The sequence below is a fragment of the Crinia signifera genome, chromosome 6, assembly GCF_055691185.1.
Source record: "Crinia signifera chromosome 6, ASM5569118v1, whole genome shotgun sequence".
In the NCBI taxonomy this organism is placed as follows: domain Eukaryota; kingdom Metazoa; phylum Chordata; class Amphibia; order Anura; family Myobatrachidae; genus Crinia; species Crinia signifera.
Genome location: NC_139222.1, coordinates 135,876,604 through 135,892,890, shown reverse-complemented (window position 1 = coordinate 135,892,890; position 16,287 = coordinate 135,876,604). Strand labels below are relative to the sequence as shown.

General features: G+C 44.6%; 1 protein-coding gene across 3 annotated transcripts in view; it reads right to left on the bottom strand.

Annotated features, from left to right (window-relative positions):
* Positions 1 to 16,287, bottom strand: part of LOC146008233 (vasoactive intestinal polypeptide receptor 1-like) — a 134,919-nt gene that overhangs the window by 66,345 nt on the left and 52,287 nt on the right. For all 3 annotated transcript variants that reach the window (XM_083147308.1, XM_083147309.1, XM_083147310.1), the window contains exons 6-8: positions 13,203 to 13,335; positions 12,959 to 13,112; positions 5,701 to 5,761 (exon numbers count right to left, since the gene is read on the bottom strand). In XM_083147308.1, the coding sequence (XP_083003434.1) occupies positions 5,701 to 5,761; positions 12,959 to 13,112; positions 13,203 to 13,335 (348 nt within the window). The remainder of the gene's footprint in view (positions 1 to 5,700; positions 5,762 to 12,958; positions 13,113 to 13,202; positions 13,336 to 16,287) is intronic.

Here is a 16,287-nt window from a genome sequence, read left to right as displayed (position 1 = left end):
AAAGCATATTGTAATAGATTAATATCCAGTACAATCAAACAAAAATGGTTCAGTTGGTGTGTACTGCACATACAATCCTAGAGAATTATTATTATTGTTATTAAAACATTCCAAAAGGTTACTTGCATCTCTGTGACCAGACTCATATCCATAGATACATGTTGCACCGGCTATGTCAGGAATAACTTAATACTGTAACTTAACCCCTTCTAGAGCCAAGTGAATTTGTTAAAATAGGTGTAAAATTTGGCAAGCATAGATTTGTATTCATCATAATGACCTCTAATGTTTATATCATATAGGAAATATATATTTTTTTTTACACAACATTTTTTATTTGAATTTATTTAACAATTGTGAGCGACGCTGGCAGAGATGTTGGCACTCAAAGGGTTAAATAAATCGTTTTCTACATGTGGTTTCTGATTGAATGCCGAAAATATCTAAAACATTTTTGGGGCCGAATACAGCATTTCCTTCATGCCCATGTCATTTAAAATAAAATCTGAGCCAACAATTTTATTGTGTGGGCACAACAGGATGTATTCAAATTCACCCAGTTGTTATGCTGGGTACACACCAAAACGATTTTGGCACAATCCCATCAATCTGGATCCAATTCAGACTGATTGGATGCAGATTGGATGCAGATTTGGTCAAAATCGTTTGGTTGGATCTGAATTGGATCCAAATCCGATCCTACCTGCTGCAGGTAGGATCTGTAAAAGATCCATTCATCTGAATACAGAGGGGATCAGATTGTATGCAAATCGTATGCAAATCGTATGTAAATCGATTTGCATACGATTTGCATACGATTTGCATCCAATCCAAATCGTTTTGGTGTGTACCCAGCATAAGGCTCTCACAATGAGCGCCTTACAACTTGCAATGCTTGCCGCCAGCCTCTGCATGCATACTGATGTTTACTATCACTGTATGCATGAAGAGTTCTGCAAAGGACAGCTAAGAGCGCCGTCCTTGCAATGATAGGACTTCTGTATTCTGCACCCAGAGTACTATATGAGCATGCGTTGAGTGATCCGTTGGATCCATCATAGCAGTGGAAGTGCAATAGAAGCCCATAGGTTTCTATGAGCAAAGCTGATTTTAAAAACATGTTATGGTAAATCCTCAGGACAGTCTGAGATTTTATAACAGGCTGACATTGGTAAGCCTCTTAGCAAAGTTAAAATACAGGGAGTAGTCTGCCTGTGGATGAGCTGGCATTGTTTTTTAGACACTGCTGCTGCTGAAAATGCTATACCTTACCAACCCAGTGGGCTGTCATTATTATTATTATTATTATTATTATTATTACATTTTATTTATGAGGCACCAAAAATGGTTTGCAGCATGTAATCTTTAGTTTGACCAGTACTGCTTGTCTCCATATCTGTGGTTAAGTGGATAGTGATAGTAAGATGGGCCAGCACGGATGGTGTAATGGTTAGCAATGGTCTCACAGCATTGAGGTCATGGGTTCGATACCCACCATGGCCCTAACTGTGCAGAGTTTGTATATTCTCCTTGTGCTGCTGGGTACTCCGGTTTCCTCCCACATTCCAAAAATATACTGGTATAAAGACTGTTTTTTGCTCTCTATTGGTCAGCTGCACTTTACAAAACCTCCCTGTTAGCGGAGGATAGAGTGGGAAAGAAATGGTAGGAAAGACGTAAAGTGCGCTACTTTCACCTCAATGAACAATTGCTTTTATTTAAATACAACTGTTGATTAAAAAAAAAAAAAACATTTTTTAAATTAAAATAATTTGAAATTCAGCATATTAGACACGGGGATTTTCAATCCGTTGCATAAAAACATGGGAACAGACACAACGCGTTTCGTCACCGAAGTGACTTCATCAGAGGTACTGGTTCCAACACCTTGAAATCGCACGGCGTGGGATTGGACCTTTATTGGCACCTCAACGTTCAAAATTATGTCACACGAAGAGAGTTTTTATAAAACAAACGTCAGTGTTGTATGATGTCAGATTGCACACAAATGGTGTGTTGTATGATGTCAAATTGCACCACTATGAAATGTGCTCCTCAGTCTCCAGTGTCTGAATATAGCTATATACATACTGGCCATTTATAGCGCCGTGTTTACCTGTTCTGCTACAGCATGTCAGCATGTTCCCTGCCTGCTCTGGAGATTCACTGGCTGTATCTGCTAATTTCACCTGCATCATATAAGTCTATTTCTCTTACATTGTCTGCTTATATAATATTTCTGGTCATGTCAGCTCTGTGAATATTGTGTATTCTGGTTAAGAGCTTGTGCATTGTTGCACCTCCTGTATTATTAGAGGACTTGTGTATCCTAGGCAAGATCTTGTGCATTGTTGCTCCCGTGGGCCCATACTTCCCACCTATAAGGAGTGGTGTGTGGTCAGTCTTTCTAAACTCTCTGTTTGCGGTGACACACCTCCTGCCAGGGGCGGATTGGGATGGAAAACCAGTTCGGGAAATCTGGGAAAGCAACCCTACAAAAGGGAAGGGAGGGATTGCAGAGAGGGAGAGGGAGGGATCACTGAGAGAGAGGGATCGCAGAGAGAGAGAGAGAGGGAGACCACAGAGAGAGAGGGATCGCAGGGAGAGAGAGGGATAGCAGAGAGAGAGAGGGATTGCAGGCAGAGAGAGTGAGGGATCGCAGAGAGAGAGAGGGAATGCAGAGAGAGGGGGATCGCAGAGAGAGAGGGGGATCGCAGAGAGAGAGGGGGATCGCAGAGAGAGAGGGATCGCAGAGAGAGAGGGATCGCAGAGAGAGAGGGACCGCAGAGAGAGGGACCGCAGAGAGAGGGACCGCAGAGAGAGAGAGGGATTGCAGAAAGAGAGAGAGGGATCGAAGAGAGGGATAGCAGAGAGGGAAAGAGAAGGATTGCAAAGAGAGAGATTGCAGAGAGAGAGAGGGATAGCAGAGAGAGAGGGAGAGATATTGCAGAGGGAGAGGGAGGGATCGCAGTGAGAGAGGGATCGCAGAGAGAGGGAGAAGGATCATAGAGAGAGGGAGAGAAGGATCGCAGAGGGAGAGAGGAATCGCAGAAATAGAGAGAGAGATGGAACACTCAGAGGGACTGCAAAGAGAGAGGGATCGTAGAGAAAGCAGGATTGTAGAAAGTCGAGTGGGGTTGCAGAGAGAGAAAAAGAGAGGGGGGTTGTGGAGGAAGGGAGATAACAGAGAGGTAGAGAGGGAAAAAGAGGGATCACCTAGAGAGAGAGATGGATTGCAGAGAGAGAATTCCTGATTCATTCTCTCCCCCACACCCTATTTTCTATTACACAGAGAGAAAATTTGCGCCCCCGCAATTCGCGGGCACCTCCCCCCATGACCCCCTCTCTCAAGTTGTTTCGGGGGATGCCTTGCCACTATCAGCAGGGGTACAGAAGTACTGTACTCACTGCATATGTGGGGGCTGGAGTCTACTGGTGCTGGCAGAAAAAGAGGTCTGTGCAGCCAATGCAGGGAAAAAAGTCTGATGCACGCTGTCCTGTTTTTCAGTGCGTTACTTCCGGCTCCGAGGTTCTTTGGCAGAGGGGGCATGGCCAGTGCGCTCTACCTGGCCAGTAAACCGGATGGTCCGGCCTGACATAGGGGTGGTTTGTACCAGCCCACCAGTAACTGGCCCGGTGTCACAGTGGGCCAATCCGCCCTGCCTCCTGCAGCAGCCTTGTCCCTCATTAAGACCTGGCAGTGCTGGAGTGGGGGCAGACCTAATTCACCCCCACAAACATGGCTGTTATAGGTGAAGCCTTAGTTTGCAGGACGCAGAATGGTCTGCTGGGCATCCACAACTGGGTCTCCACACCCTCACTCCTAACACAGTGTTAAAATGGTAAAATGTAATCAAGATGGAATCAATTTAGTAGCGGGACACATGTGCCATGTTTGAAATTAAAATACAATTTGTTTGCACTGCCCACTGCTGCAGGGTGTAACCCAAAGTTGCCTACCTGACCCTCTCCTTCAGGGAGAAAATGCTCTGTTCCTGGGCTTTAATGGTAATGTATAATTGGCATCACCTGTGGTGAAACACCTTTCTTCTCAATTAACTAGCTGACCAGAAGTGATGGCAATCAAACATTACCAGGGAAGTCCAGGAACAGAGCATTTTCTCCCTGAAGGAGAGGGTCAGGTAGGCAACCCTGGTGTAACCTTTTGGGCCAAAATAGATGGAAACAACATTATGTCCTGTGAGGTGATCAGACTTAATTGGAAATTGCTGGAAATAAAGTTTATTGTGGTGACTAATACCCATAGGCGTGCGCAGCCCATTTTCTTAGGGGGTGCACCATTGGAGGGGCATGTCCATCACCACCTACTGGGCGTGTCCATCACCGCTTACTGGGCATGTCCATCACCGCCTACTGGGCGTGTCAATCAACGTCTTCTGGGCGTTGATTGTGAATCACAAGGAGATAGTGGGTGAAAGGGAGATAGTGAGCGACAATATAGTGCGTGACAGATAGAGAGAGACAGGAAAATAGTGGGTGACATGGAGATAGAGGGTGACATGGAGATAGAGGGTGACATATAGTGGGTGACACAGTGATAGAGGGTGACATATAGTGGGTGACACAGCGATAGTGGGTGACATATAATGAGTGACACAAAGGTAGTGGGTGATATACTATATTGTGGGTGACACAGAGCTAGATAGTGGGTGAAATATAGTGGATGACACAGAGATAGTGGGTGACATACTGTATAGTGGGTGACACAGATAGTGGGTGAAATAGACATATTGGGTGATGGTGAGATATTGGGTGACTGGGGGGCATTGGATGAAAGCTGTGAGATGGCAACAGGCTGTGACATTGATAGGTTTACTTAAATCTTAGGCAGGATGAGATGGGCTGGCTCTTTTTGTAGGCAGGGAAAGAGTTCAGCTGTTACTGCATCCACCTGGCCACAATCATCATCCCCGGCAGCACAGCCAGCACTGCAGAATCACCCAACAAGTCCCGACTCCCCAGCAGCCATACAGGAAGCAGAGGAGAGGAGCTGGGGAAAGATGAGAGGGTAGCTCCGCCTCCTCCTCCTGACTGCCCGAAACGTGGCGCCAGCAGAGTGTGCTCAGCTGTGCAGTCTGTTTGACTCATTCACGATAAAGCTGCACTCTGTAGGCAGGCGGCTCTATGCCCGGCGGGGACACCGACTGTGATAGAAGGAAGGGGGCGGGGGAAGGGGGCGGGGCGGCTGCTGCACAATGGGCTCTATGCTCTGTCTTCAGTGGGGACTAAAACACGCGGCCGCGATGCGTTGGTCATCTTAGCAGCCAGCCGCATCATCACTGCCGCTGCCGGTCAAGGAGGTGCTGCAATTGTGCGGGGGTGCCGGCTATTAGGAGGTGCCTGTGCACCCCCGGCACCTCCCGTGCGCACGCCAATGCTAATACCATAGGGACAAAAATAGGACCAAACCATATGAGGCTGGTTTTAACTTTTGTCAAATTATACCAGAACCAAAGCACAAAATTAATACAGATCCAAAACTAAAAGCATCATTAGTTGAGCTTACATCTGTAATAAATACAGATAAAAAATAATGTGCAGCTTTATTTTTAACTGCAATATGAAATGGAACTAGGTTGCACACCCCTTCTAACTATAAATGTATCTGCACCCGTCCTGTCTGCACCTTCATGCAAAATTGTATAATAGTATTACTGCAAAATACTGTAAATTTCTTACCCTTTATCATCAAAGCTGATTCTTGTTTTAATCCAAACTGTTATTGTAATTGATGGGATACCTAAAGAAGACAAGAAAACACTATAAGACATCTTCAATTCAAATGTTAGTTGCTTTGTCACTATAATGTAAGCAGAATTATTTACAGTTTCTTATATAGCGCACACATATTCCGCAGCGCTTTACAGAGTATATTTGAACAATCACATCAGTCCCTGTCCCAGTGGAGCTTACAATCTATATTCCCTACCACATATACACGCATTCTAGGGTTAATTTGTTGGGAGCCAAGGAAACCCACACAAACACGGGGAGAATATACAAACTCCGCACAGTTAGAGCCATGGTGGGAATCGAACCCATGACCTCAGCGCTGTGAGGCAGTAATGCTAACCATTACACCATCCGTGCTGCCATATAACAGGTAAAGAAAAATATATCATGTATTTCCCAGTCCATGGAATAGTGACAACTTGTTCAAGATTACTTTAAAGGTTTGGTGAAACAGGAAGAAATGTGTGAAATAATGGCCAGATTCAGACTTGATCGCTGCTGTGTGAATGTGCAGCGGCCAGCGATCAGCTAGACGATGCCCTCTATAGTGAAATTCCACCTTGCAAATAAATGTGCTCGCTGTACGAATAGATGTGTATGCCTAGCAAAGACTTTGCAACCTAGCGAATATGTCATAATCCATTCGTAAAATGCTCACCATTGCACGCTAAGAGTAGCCAGGGGCTTACTTGGCAACTACAATGAATCCTTATCTGGCCCAGAGCTGATGTCACACACCCTCTCCTACAACATTTGGGCATGTCTGCGTTTTCCTAGGCACACCTAGGATTTTTATTTCGGTTTCCCTATATTTTTCTTAGTACTCCCACTATACGACCAGGCAACACCAATGATGTGGACTGCCTGTCAATCACCTTGCGAACGGTTAACAAAGGAAAAAAGTATCAGGATTTCTTTGTTACCAGGTGTCGGGCCCACACATTGCGCAGTATATCAATAAATGGCCTCTATGCACAACAGCAATTAGGTTTGAATCGGGCCTAATGTCAGCTATATAAAATAAATGCCAGAATACCTGTATGGAAACTATCATAACATTTTTATCAACTTATAAATTTAGATGAGTGCTTTTTTCTGACGACCTGTACATTTTTTCATAAAATAAAAGGATTTATTTTAACCAAATCTGGTATCACTTCTGTGTTATAGATAGGGATGTGCACCGGCCACTTTTGGCGTTTTAGGTTTTGGGTTCTGATTTTCTTCAGGTTTTGGGTTCTAATGGGTTTTGCCAAAACATCCCCTCAACGTTTTGCGTTTTGGGTTCTGATTTCTTTTTTTTTTTAAAGCATAAAAACTGCAAAAACCGCAGAAATTTTTTTCTTTGCTCTTACGCTATTATTAATCTCAATAACATTCATTTCCACTTATTTCCAGTCTATTCTGAACACCTCACAATATTGATTTTAGGCCAAAAGGTTGCACCGAGGTAGCTGGATAACTATGCTAAGCCACACAAGTGTGCGGCAAAAACATGTAGCTCATCTAGGAGTGGCACTGCAGCTGCAGACAGGATGGCAGTTTGAAAAACTAGGCCCCAAAAAGCATCAGTTTAACACCCAATAAGCCCCCTATCTGGCTTGATCGTGTTTACGATGTGCAGCCGAGGAGCAGTGGGCGATTCGTGCAGCAATGCAATAGCTGCACTGTGGAGCTGCAAAGGAAGGAAACCTACTGACCAGACATAACCAGGCAACAGTCAGCCGAGAAGCAGTGGGCGATTTGTGCAGCACTGAGTTGTTCTGCGAGTGTGTATATGTTTTTGTCAGTTTAATACCCAATAAGACCCCTATCTGCAGTGGCGTAGATTGCGTAAGGCAGCCCCCGCCACCGCTTAGGGGAGCGGGGGCTGCGTGGGCGCCTGCTCCCGCCCGGCGCAATGAGGTCTTACAGTTACATCATTATGTGCTGCTGTGTCGCGCAGCGGCATGGGCGCAGCCATGACAGCCTGACAGACTCACTGTCAGACTGTCATATTGCTTCTTGATGGGTGGGCGGCTGTCCAAAAGGGTGGGAGGTTAGGCGGGCGGGCTGCGGCTGCCGTCAAATGAGAGGGCAGGGGCGGGGCCTGGCACGGAGTGACAGAAAAGCAGCAGTGACTGCTGGTTACTCTGTCTGCTTCATTCTCCTATGCGTGCGTGTGACGTCATCACGTCAGACGTCACACACTGGGGACAGAGGCCACGCTGGAGAGGAGCCGGGATTGGGAAACTGAGCAGTGAGCACGCAGGCATTAGTTCCAGAATAATCCAGAGGCTGAGCTGACGCTGGGGCTGGCAACATTCACGGGCTTCACACCATGGAGAGGCATGACTGCGGAATCACACCAGCACCCTGATCCTAGCAGCTGCATCTGGCGCTCAGGGGCTGCTGACTGAGTGTACATGCAGAGCTGCAAAGTATGTAAGCCAGGCAATCAATCTCCAGGTCAGTGTAACAATCTCCTTTCCTCAGAATACTACCTAACTAACCCCCCACTTTTCTAGCCCAGTAGTTCCCCACCACCCCAGTGTCTATCAACCTGCTACCTTGCCCCCTTCCCTCCCCAATCAGCCAATTTACCCCATCCCACTGCCCCGCCCCTCCACTTAACCCCCAGCCTGCACCAATCACTGCCCCTCAGACATGATTCAGCACAGTGCCTCCCCCCTTTTCTAAATTAGTGTTTGCGTTGTCCCACACATTGAAATATATAAATATAATATAGCAATGGGGACGTCGGCAGTCAGAAAACTGAGCCCGGCATTCCAATGGAGGGAATCCTGTCCAGGGAGTGCCAGCATTTCATGCAGATACACACATAGGGAGGCACTGTGCTGTGTGTGTGTATATATATATATATATTTTTTTTTTTTTTTTTTTTTTTTTTTTACTTTGGGGGGGGGGGGGGTTTTTGGCAGGGGGGAGCAAAATTTCTAGTTACGCCACTGCCTATCTGGCTTGATTGTGTTTACCACCAGCCGAGGAGCAGTGGGCGATTCGTGCAGCAATGCAATAGCTGCACTGCAGAGCTGCAAAGGAACAGAACCTACTGACCAGACATAAACAGGCAACGAGCGGAGCGCAAACAGTTGTATGCGATTAAAGACAAGTCCACTTATCTTACATATCAATGACTCTCAGCAGTGGGATTAATGAACAAGATGGAGTTGTCCTTATGTTGTGGAAATAGGACATGCACACTTTAACAAACCAAACATTTCAGCGACAGCGCCTAAAAAAACTGTGGCTGAAATGATTGTTTTGTTTGGGCCCCCACACAAAAAAGCAATTCATCTCTCCCTATATAAACTGGCTCTACAGAGACAAGATGTCATCGTCACCCATCATCCTCCTCCTCTGATTCCTCGCCCCCTTCAGTGTGTACTTCCTTATCCTCACAGATTATCAATTCGTCCCCGCTGGACTCCACAATACAGGACTATAATCTCTGGAGGCAATTCCTGGTCTTCATTAAATAATTAATAATTAATTTTTATATGCATCATCTTCGCCACATTTTGCGGAAGCAACCTCCTTCGCTGCTCACTGACCAGGTTCCCTGCTGCACTACACACTGGAGGGGGGGGGAGGCAACTCAGGTAAAATATAGCTAGTTTGTACAGGGGCTTCCAAACAGCCTTTTTTTCCTGCCAGTACAGGTAAGGACTGTCTGACATGTCTACTTGGATGCTGTCACCAAAGTAATCCTCCACCATTCTTTTATTAGTGACAGCATCCAATGCAGCGACAGTAGACATGTCAGCAATCTTTAGCAGGTCCTTTAGTCTGGACCAGATGTCCAAACTCCCTCCTGCCTGCCCTCATGTGGGAAGTCGCAGCTGTTTCCTCACAGGTGCAGGAGAAAATGAAGGAGGAGCTGTGGCCGTGTCACAGTCCCCTTCAGATGACAATCTCATGACCTTTGCACCTTTGTGTCTGCCGGAAACAGAGACACAACATACGTTTTAAAATGAGGATTGAGCACGGTGGCCAGAATGCATTCCTCTGACTTTAACAGACTGACCACCCTCGTATCCTGGCAAAGCATATGGAGGGCTTCATCAACAAGAGCTACATGCTTTGTGGAATCACAATGCTTTAGCTCCTCCTTCAATTTCTCCAACTGCTTTTGCAACAGCGTGATCAGGGGAATCACCTGACTCAAGCTGGCAGAGTCGGAACTGACTTCACGTGTGGCAAGTTCAAATGGCTGGAGAACCTTGCACAACACGGAAATCAGCCTCCACTGCGCTTGAGTCAGGTGCAGCCCCGCTCCTCTGCCTATGTCGTAGGTGACTGTGTAGGCTTGAATGGCCTTTTGCTGCTCCTCCATCCTCTGCAGAATATAGAGGGTGGAGTTCCAGCGTGTCACCAACTCTTGTTTAAGCTGATGGCAGGGCAGGTTGAGGAGTTTTTGCTGACACTCCAGGTTTCAGCAGGCAGTGGCAGAATGCCGAAAGTGTCCGCAAATTTAGCAGCACACCGCAAGCATTTCGTGCACGCTCCTGTCACTTCTGATGAAATGCTGCACACCACATTTATTGTGTGGGCAAAACATGGCACTTGCTGGAAATTGACCATGTGTAATGCCCACACAATGTTACTGGTGTTGTCCGTCACCACAAATCCCCAGGAGAGTCTAAGTGGGGTAAGCCACTGTGAAATGATTTCCCTAAGTTTCTCTAAGAGGTGGTCGGAGTTGTGCCTCTTGCCGTAACCGGTGATACACAGCGTAGCCTGCCTTGGAGCTGGCGTGCAAGAGATGATGCTGCTGTTGCTGTGGAAGGCGATGCATCTACCCAGTGGGCTGTCATAGTCATATACTGTAGTCCTTAGTTTGCCCTGATCCACTTGTCCAAATGTCCATATTAAGTGGAAAGTGGGTACAGCCGCATTTTTCAGGGCATTGAGGACACTTTTTCTGACATCTCTGTACATCCCGGGTATCGTCTGCCTAGTGAAGTGGAATCTAGATGGTATTTGGTACCGGGGACACAATACTTCCATCAACCATCTAAATCCCACTCCACTGATGGTGGATACTGGACGCACGTCTAACACCAACATAGCTATCAAGGCCGCAGTTATCCACTTTGCCATAGGATGACTGCTGTCGTACTTCGTCCTCATGGCAAATGACTGTTGGACGGTCATTGCTTAGTTAAAGACATAGCAGTCTTACGACTTCCCCTCTGGGATGATGACCGACTCCCAGCAGAAACAGCAGCAGAGGCAGTAGTAGGCGTAGCGTTGCAGGATCCTCCAGAGGAATCCCGGATAGAAGAGGAGTCAGTCATGCTGGTGAAATGGCCTGCAGGCTTCCCCCGATCCGGATCGAGGAGGAAAATTGATGAGGAGGGAGTTGCTGGTGTGCTTTTCAGGCTCTTGGATACAACAGGAGGACCAAGGGATTTAGGTGTCCCTGGACTACTGACGGTCCGAGCCACAGTTCCTGAACTGAACACTGATTTATGAAGGGTCTTCGGGAGATGTATAAGGGAGGATGTCCCTAGGTGGGCAAGATCTTTACCCCTGCTTATTGGAGCTTTACATATGCTACATATGACAATACATTTGTTGTCCAGATTTGGATAAAAAAAATTCCAGACTGAAGAGGTGGATTTATTGGTCCTCTGCCTAGGCATGACGATGGGCTTTTTCATCCCATGGACAACTGTCCCCCCCCCCCCTTATGCCTTATTTAAGCAAATCACATCAGCATCCTCCTTGTCAACTTCCTCCTCGTCAACTTCCTCCTCAGCGCCAGCTACATCGATATCCTCCTCCTGGTGTACAACATTGACACCTTCATACCTTCATTATTAAAATCTGGAACTAGACTGTGGGTGATCCTTCCAGCATATGCAGGGGGCGTACTGCAAATGGTGGAAGGAGCCACCTCTTCCCGTACAGTGATGGGAAGGTCCGGCATCACAACCACTACACCCTTGGATTCTTCTTGTGGATTTGTGTTTGTGTTTTTGTCGATGACAGCTTAACTGTCTTAAATTTACTATAGGGCGGGGGGAGAGGAGGAGGACTTTGATCGTTGTGTGAAGCTGAACCACTAGTCATGCACGTAGGCCATGGCATTAGCCGTTCCTTGCCACTCCGTGTCGTAAATGGCATATTGGCAAGTTTACGTTTCTCATCCAACGATTGACATTTATTTTTTACCAAACTTTGGCAGACGACGTTGATGGCATTTCATTGTCTATGTCATAACAAGTGGCAGCAGCTTCAGAACTAGGAGGAAGTGGCTCTTCATTTTTCCCTATTTTATTTATCCTCCATAATTTGGATCTCCATTATTTTTGTGGAGTTAAGCCACAGGACAGCACCACTGGAGTGTAAGTATATAGGTCAGTAGGTAGGCTCCAGCAGACAGGAATTATATACAGCAGTAGGTAGGCAGTGGCAATAGCAGACTGGAATTATATACTGCGATAGGTACTGGTAGCCAGTGGCAACAGCAGACTGGAATTATATACTGCAATAGGTACTGGTAGCCAGTGGCAACAGCAGACTGTAATTATATACTGCGATAGGTACTGGTAGCCAGTGGCAACAGCAGACTGGAATTATATACTGCAATAGGTACTGGTAGCCAGTGGCAACAGCAGACTGTAATTATATACTGCGATAGGTACTGGTAGCCAGTGGCAACATCAGACTGGAATTATATACTGCAATAGGTACTGGTAGCCAGTGGCAACAGCAGACTGGAATTATATGTACTGCGATAGGTACTGGTTGGCAGGGCACCAAGCAGACTGGAATTATATACTGCAGTAGGTAGGTAGGTTGGTAGGTACTGGCAGCCACTAGGCAGTGCAGGCACTAGCAGCACCAGTGGACTATACAGCAGAGGCAGGCCCCAGCAAACAGTACACAGCAGAAGCAGTAGCACACCCTTTCCCACCCTGCTCCTAGACTGGAGTGAAGATGGCGGCGCAGGAGGTGCAATTTAAGGGATTCTGGATCTCATGATAATCCGACACCGGGCGATGATGTTTTGCCCGAGTCAAGCTGGAAGCTCCAAGCGCCGCTCAGATCCAGGCTTGGATACCCAACGTTCGTGCGGGCTTGGATCTGGTAAATCCAAGCCCGCATATCTCTCGTTATAGGAGCTTTTTCAGAAAATGGTTAATGCAGCTTTTAAATCCTATTGTAACCATAAAAAAACTGCGTTAGCACTTACCCCAACCAATGACAATATACCACCAAAAGTATCTTCTTTGTGATGTAAACGTTAGGGTGAGCAGAGTGTGCAGATACATCCCCTCCACCAGCAGCCAAGTGAAGTTAGCAAGGACAGAGTAGTGAAAAAAGGCCATGGCTGCCTTACAGCTTGTCTGAAAAAGGAATAATCGTGTAGTTCATCCAGGAGTAAGCAACTGCAAGGAATTCTCTGTACAGAATTAGCAAATATTATAATCTTTTACCGTAGACATAGTACAGTGGTCAACATCCTCATTGGCAAACAGAACAGCATCTTTAATGAACACGGCAACCCCACGTATAATGAAAGACACAAATAGGTTCACATGTATGAAATTTCTGGGACAGTGGAGATTCCTGTAAAAAGAAAATCCATCAAAATATCACAATATAGTTTTGTCTTTACTGTTTTTTTTATGTAAACCAGCCTGAAGCAAAAGCTTCAAATGCTAGTCTGCTACCTTCTGTGTTTGTGTATGTGTGATGTAGTAGTAGAGATGTAGTTTCACTCTCTGGCAGCAGATGGTAGTATAACGGAGACTCACAGACATCATATATAAATATCATATATAAATATAAATAAATATAAATAAACTTGTTTTTATACATTTAAAATACATGTTCTCAACCTAATTCAATCATAAAAATGTCAAGAGTTTCTGAGCATTTTTTGGGAAAAAAATATTAGCTGAATAAAAGGGGTATTCAATTATTATTAAAACTTTTCTGTGATTGTTTAAGGTAATTGGGTAGTTTCGCCCTATTCAATTGGATGTCCGATTTTACACCTAGTACCGTTTTCAGAAGTGCCAAAACTACCACGTTAGCCACCATTCCAAGTGTTTTTGCCGGTGAAAATTCAGCATTTTTCACCAATGCTTTTTCACTAAAAAAAGAAAGGTGAATAGGCATTGCCGAAAAATACCTTCAATAATGGCGAAAACAAATGCAATTGAATAGTTGGTGGTTAGTTTAGTGCCTTTTTTCACCTATACAAAAAAAAAAACTAATTGAATACCCCCTAAATGGTTAAATTGTGACCATAAAACTGAATAGTATATACAGTATTAAAATATATATATATATATATATATATATATTATAGTATTAAAATTGACTTGTGTCACAATATCGTAGCTTGTAATTTAATAACCTGCATAGCTATAGTAGTAATTCCAAACAATGGTGATTTAATAGCTAACAATAGAAGCTCCGATTGTAAAAAAGTATTTACAACAATAACAGTCAATGCTGAGCAGTAAGCATATATAAAACCACATAAAAATGTTACCAAGATCAATGGATCTGATTAAACAACGGGCTGCACAGCAATATCACCAATTAATTTGCATAAAGTGATTTTAAATTTCAAGATGTTTTGTGATACTGAATCTAATAACCTTTGAAGAAACAACTAAGTAATTATTATTAGCCAGTGAGGTCCCACATTTGTCTGATGATTAATGTTAATATTAATGGATTTCCGCAACAGGATGGCAGTGCTGTAAAATGAATCCAGTGGGAGGCTCGATTAGCATGCAACCAGCCGTCCTTCACCAAAACAACCGTATAATAGTGTATATTCATGTATAATGTCCTGTGATGGGATGCGGTCATTTGGTCTACTGCATTATGGTAGAAAGTCATTAGGTCGAATCCATTAGGTCGACATGCTAAAAGGTCGACATGACTCTAGGTCGACATGGGAAAAGGTCGACATGATTCTAGTTCGAAAGGTCATTAGTTCGACAGGTCATTAGTTCGACAAGGTCATTAGTTCGACATTGTCTATGTCGACATTCACAAGGTCGACATGGAGTTTTTCACTGTTTTTTGAGCCAACATGTGCCGACAGGCGGTATTTCATGCCCTACCATCCACTAGGGCGTGGTGGGAGAATAAAATAGTGTGCCGAGCGTAGCGAGGCACCGTGCCCGACGCATCGCGAGCGCAGCGAGCGATGCGAGGGGATGCAGTGCACTTTAAACTGTGTCCATGTCGACTGTGTTGACATTCAGGTAAAAAAACAGTGAAAAACCCCATGTCGACCTTGTGAATGTCGACATAGACAATATCGAACTAATGACCTTGTCGAACTAATGACCTGTCGAACTAATGACCTTTCGACCTAGAATCATGTCGACCTTTTCCCATGTCGACCTAGAATCATGTCGACCTTTTAGCATGTCGACCTAATGGATTCGACCTAATGACTTTCTACCATAATGCAATAGACCAAATGATCCCAACCCCCTGTGATGCTACAGAAATAAGAGGAAAGTCTATTTAAAGACAAATGCATTCTTACAATTAGTAACTAAAGTGTCACAATATTGCACCAAATGTCCACCAGGTGGCAGGCCAAAATTGGACAAGAGCAGATAATGACTGTGTTGACATTCAGGTAAAAAAACAGTGAAAAACTCCATGTCGACCTTGTGAATGTCGACATAGACAATGTCGAACTAATGACCTTGTCGAACTAATGACCTGTCGAACTAATGACCTTTCGAACTAGAATCATGTCGACCTTTTCCCATGTCGACCTAGAATCATGTCGACCTTTTAGCATGTCGACCTAATGGATTTGACCTAATGACTTTCTACCATAATGCAATAGACCAAATGATCCCAACCCCCTGTGATGCTACAGAAATAAGAGGAAAGTCTATTTAAAGACAAATGCATTCTTACAATTAGTAACTAAAGTGTCACAATATTGCACCAAATGTCCACCAGGTGGCAGGCCAAAATTGGACAAGAGCAGATAATGGTAATAGAATGGGCTCTATTGTAAAATTCAGTTTTATAAGACCATTCAAATTTGGACCAATAACATTGCATAAGTACTTCCTGGTTATTTTGATGATATACTTGTATCATATATTCGGGTCTTACCATAAACTCACTAAAATGTAAGACTTCTTCACATTTATAGGTTAGTACCGTGCCCCCAATGGACCTGACTCTTGTTGCCCTATTTATGCAGGATGTAACTACATGTACTTACAGTTTTTATGGTTTTGTAGTAATAAAATGCATCCTGGCAGCATCCCTCACCAGTATCTCTCCCCATCACCCACTCTAGCTCCTGCCTCATCTCTATCAGACAGATATCAGTCAATCATAATAAATGTGATCATTTTGTTACTGCCAAAAACTTACAGTTTAAGTAAATAATCTTTAAAAATGATCATTTTTATGTACAATTATAGGTCAATTTATTGTAAAGACACCTGGGATTAATACATTTAAATCATGTCTATAATCTCTAGTTTAATCCAGTTTAAAGGTAGTACTTTAGAGGGA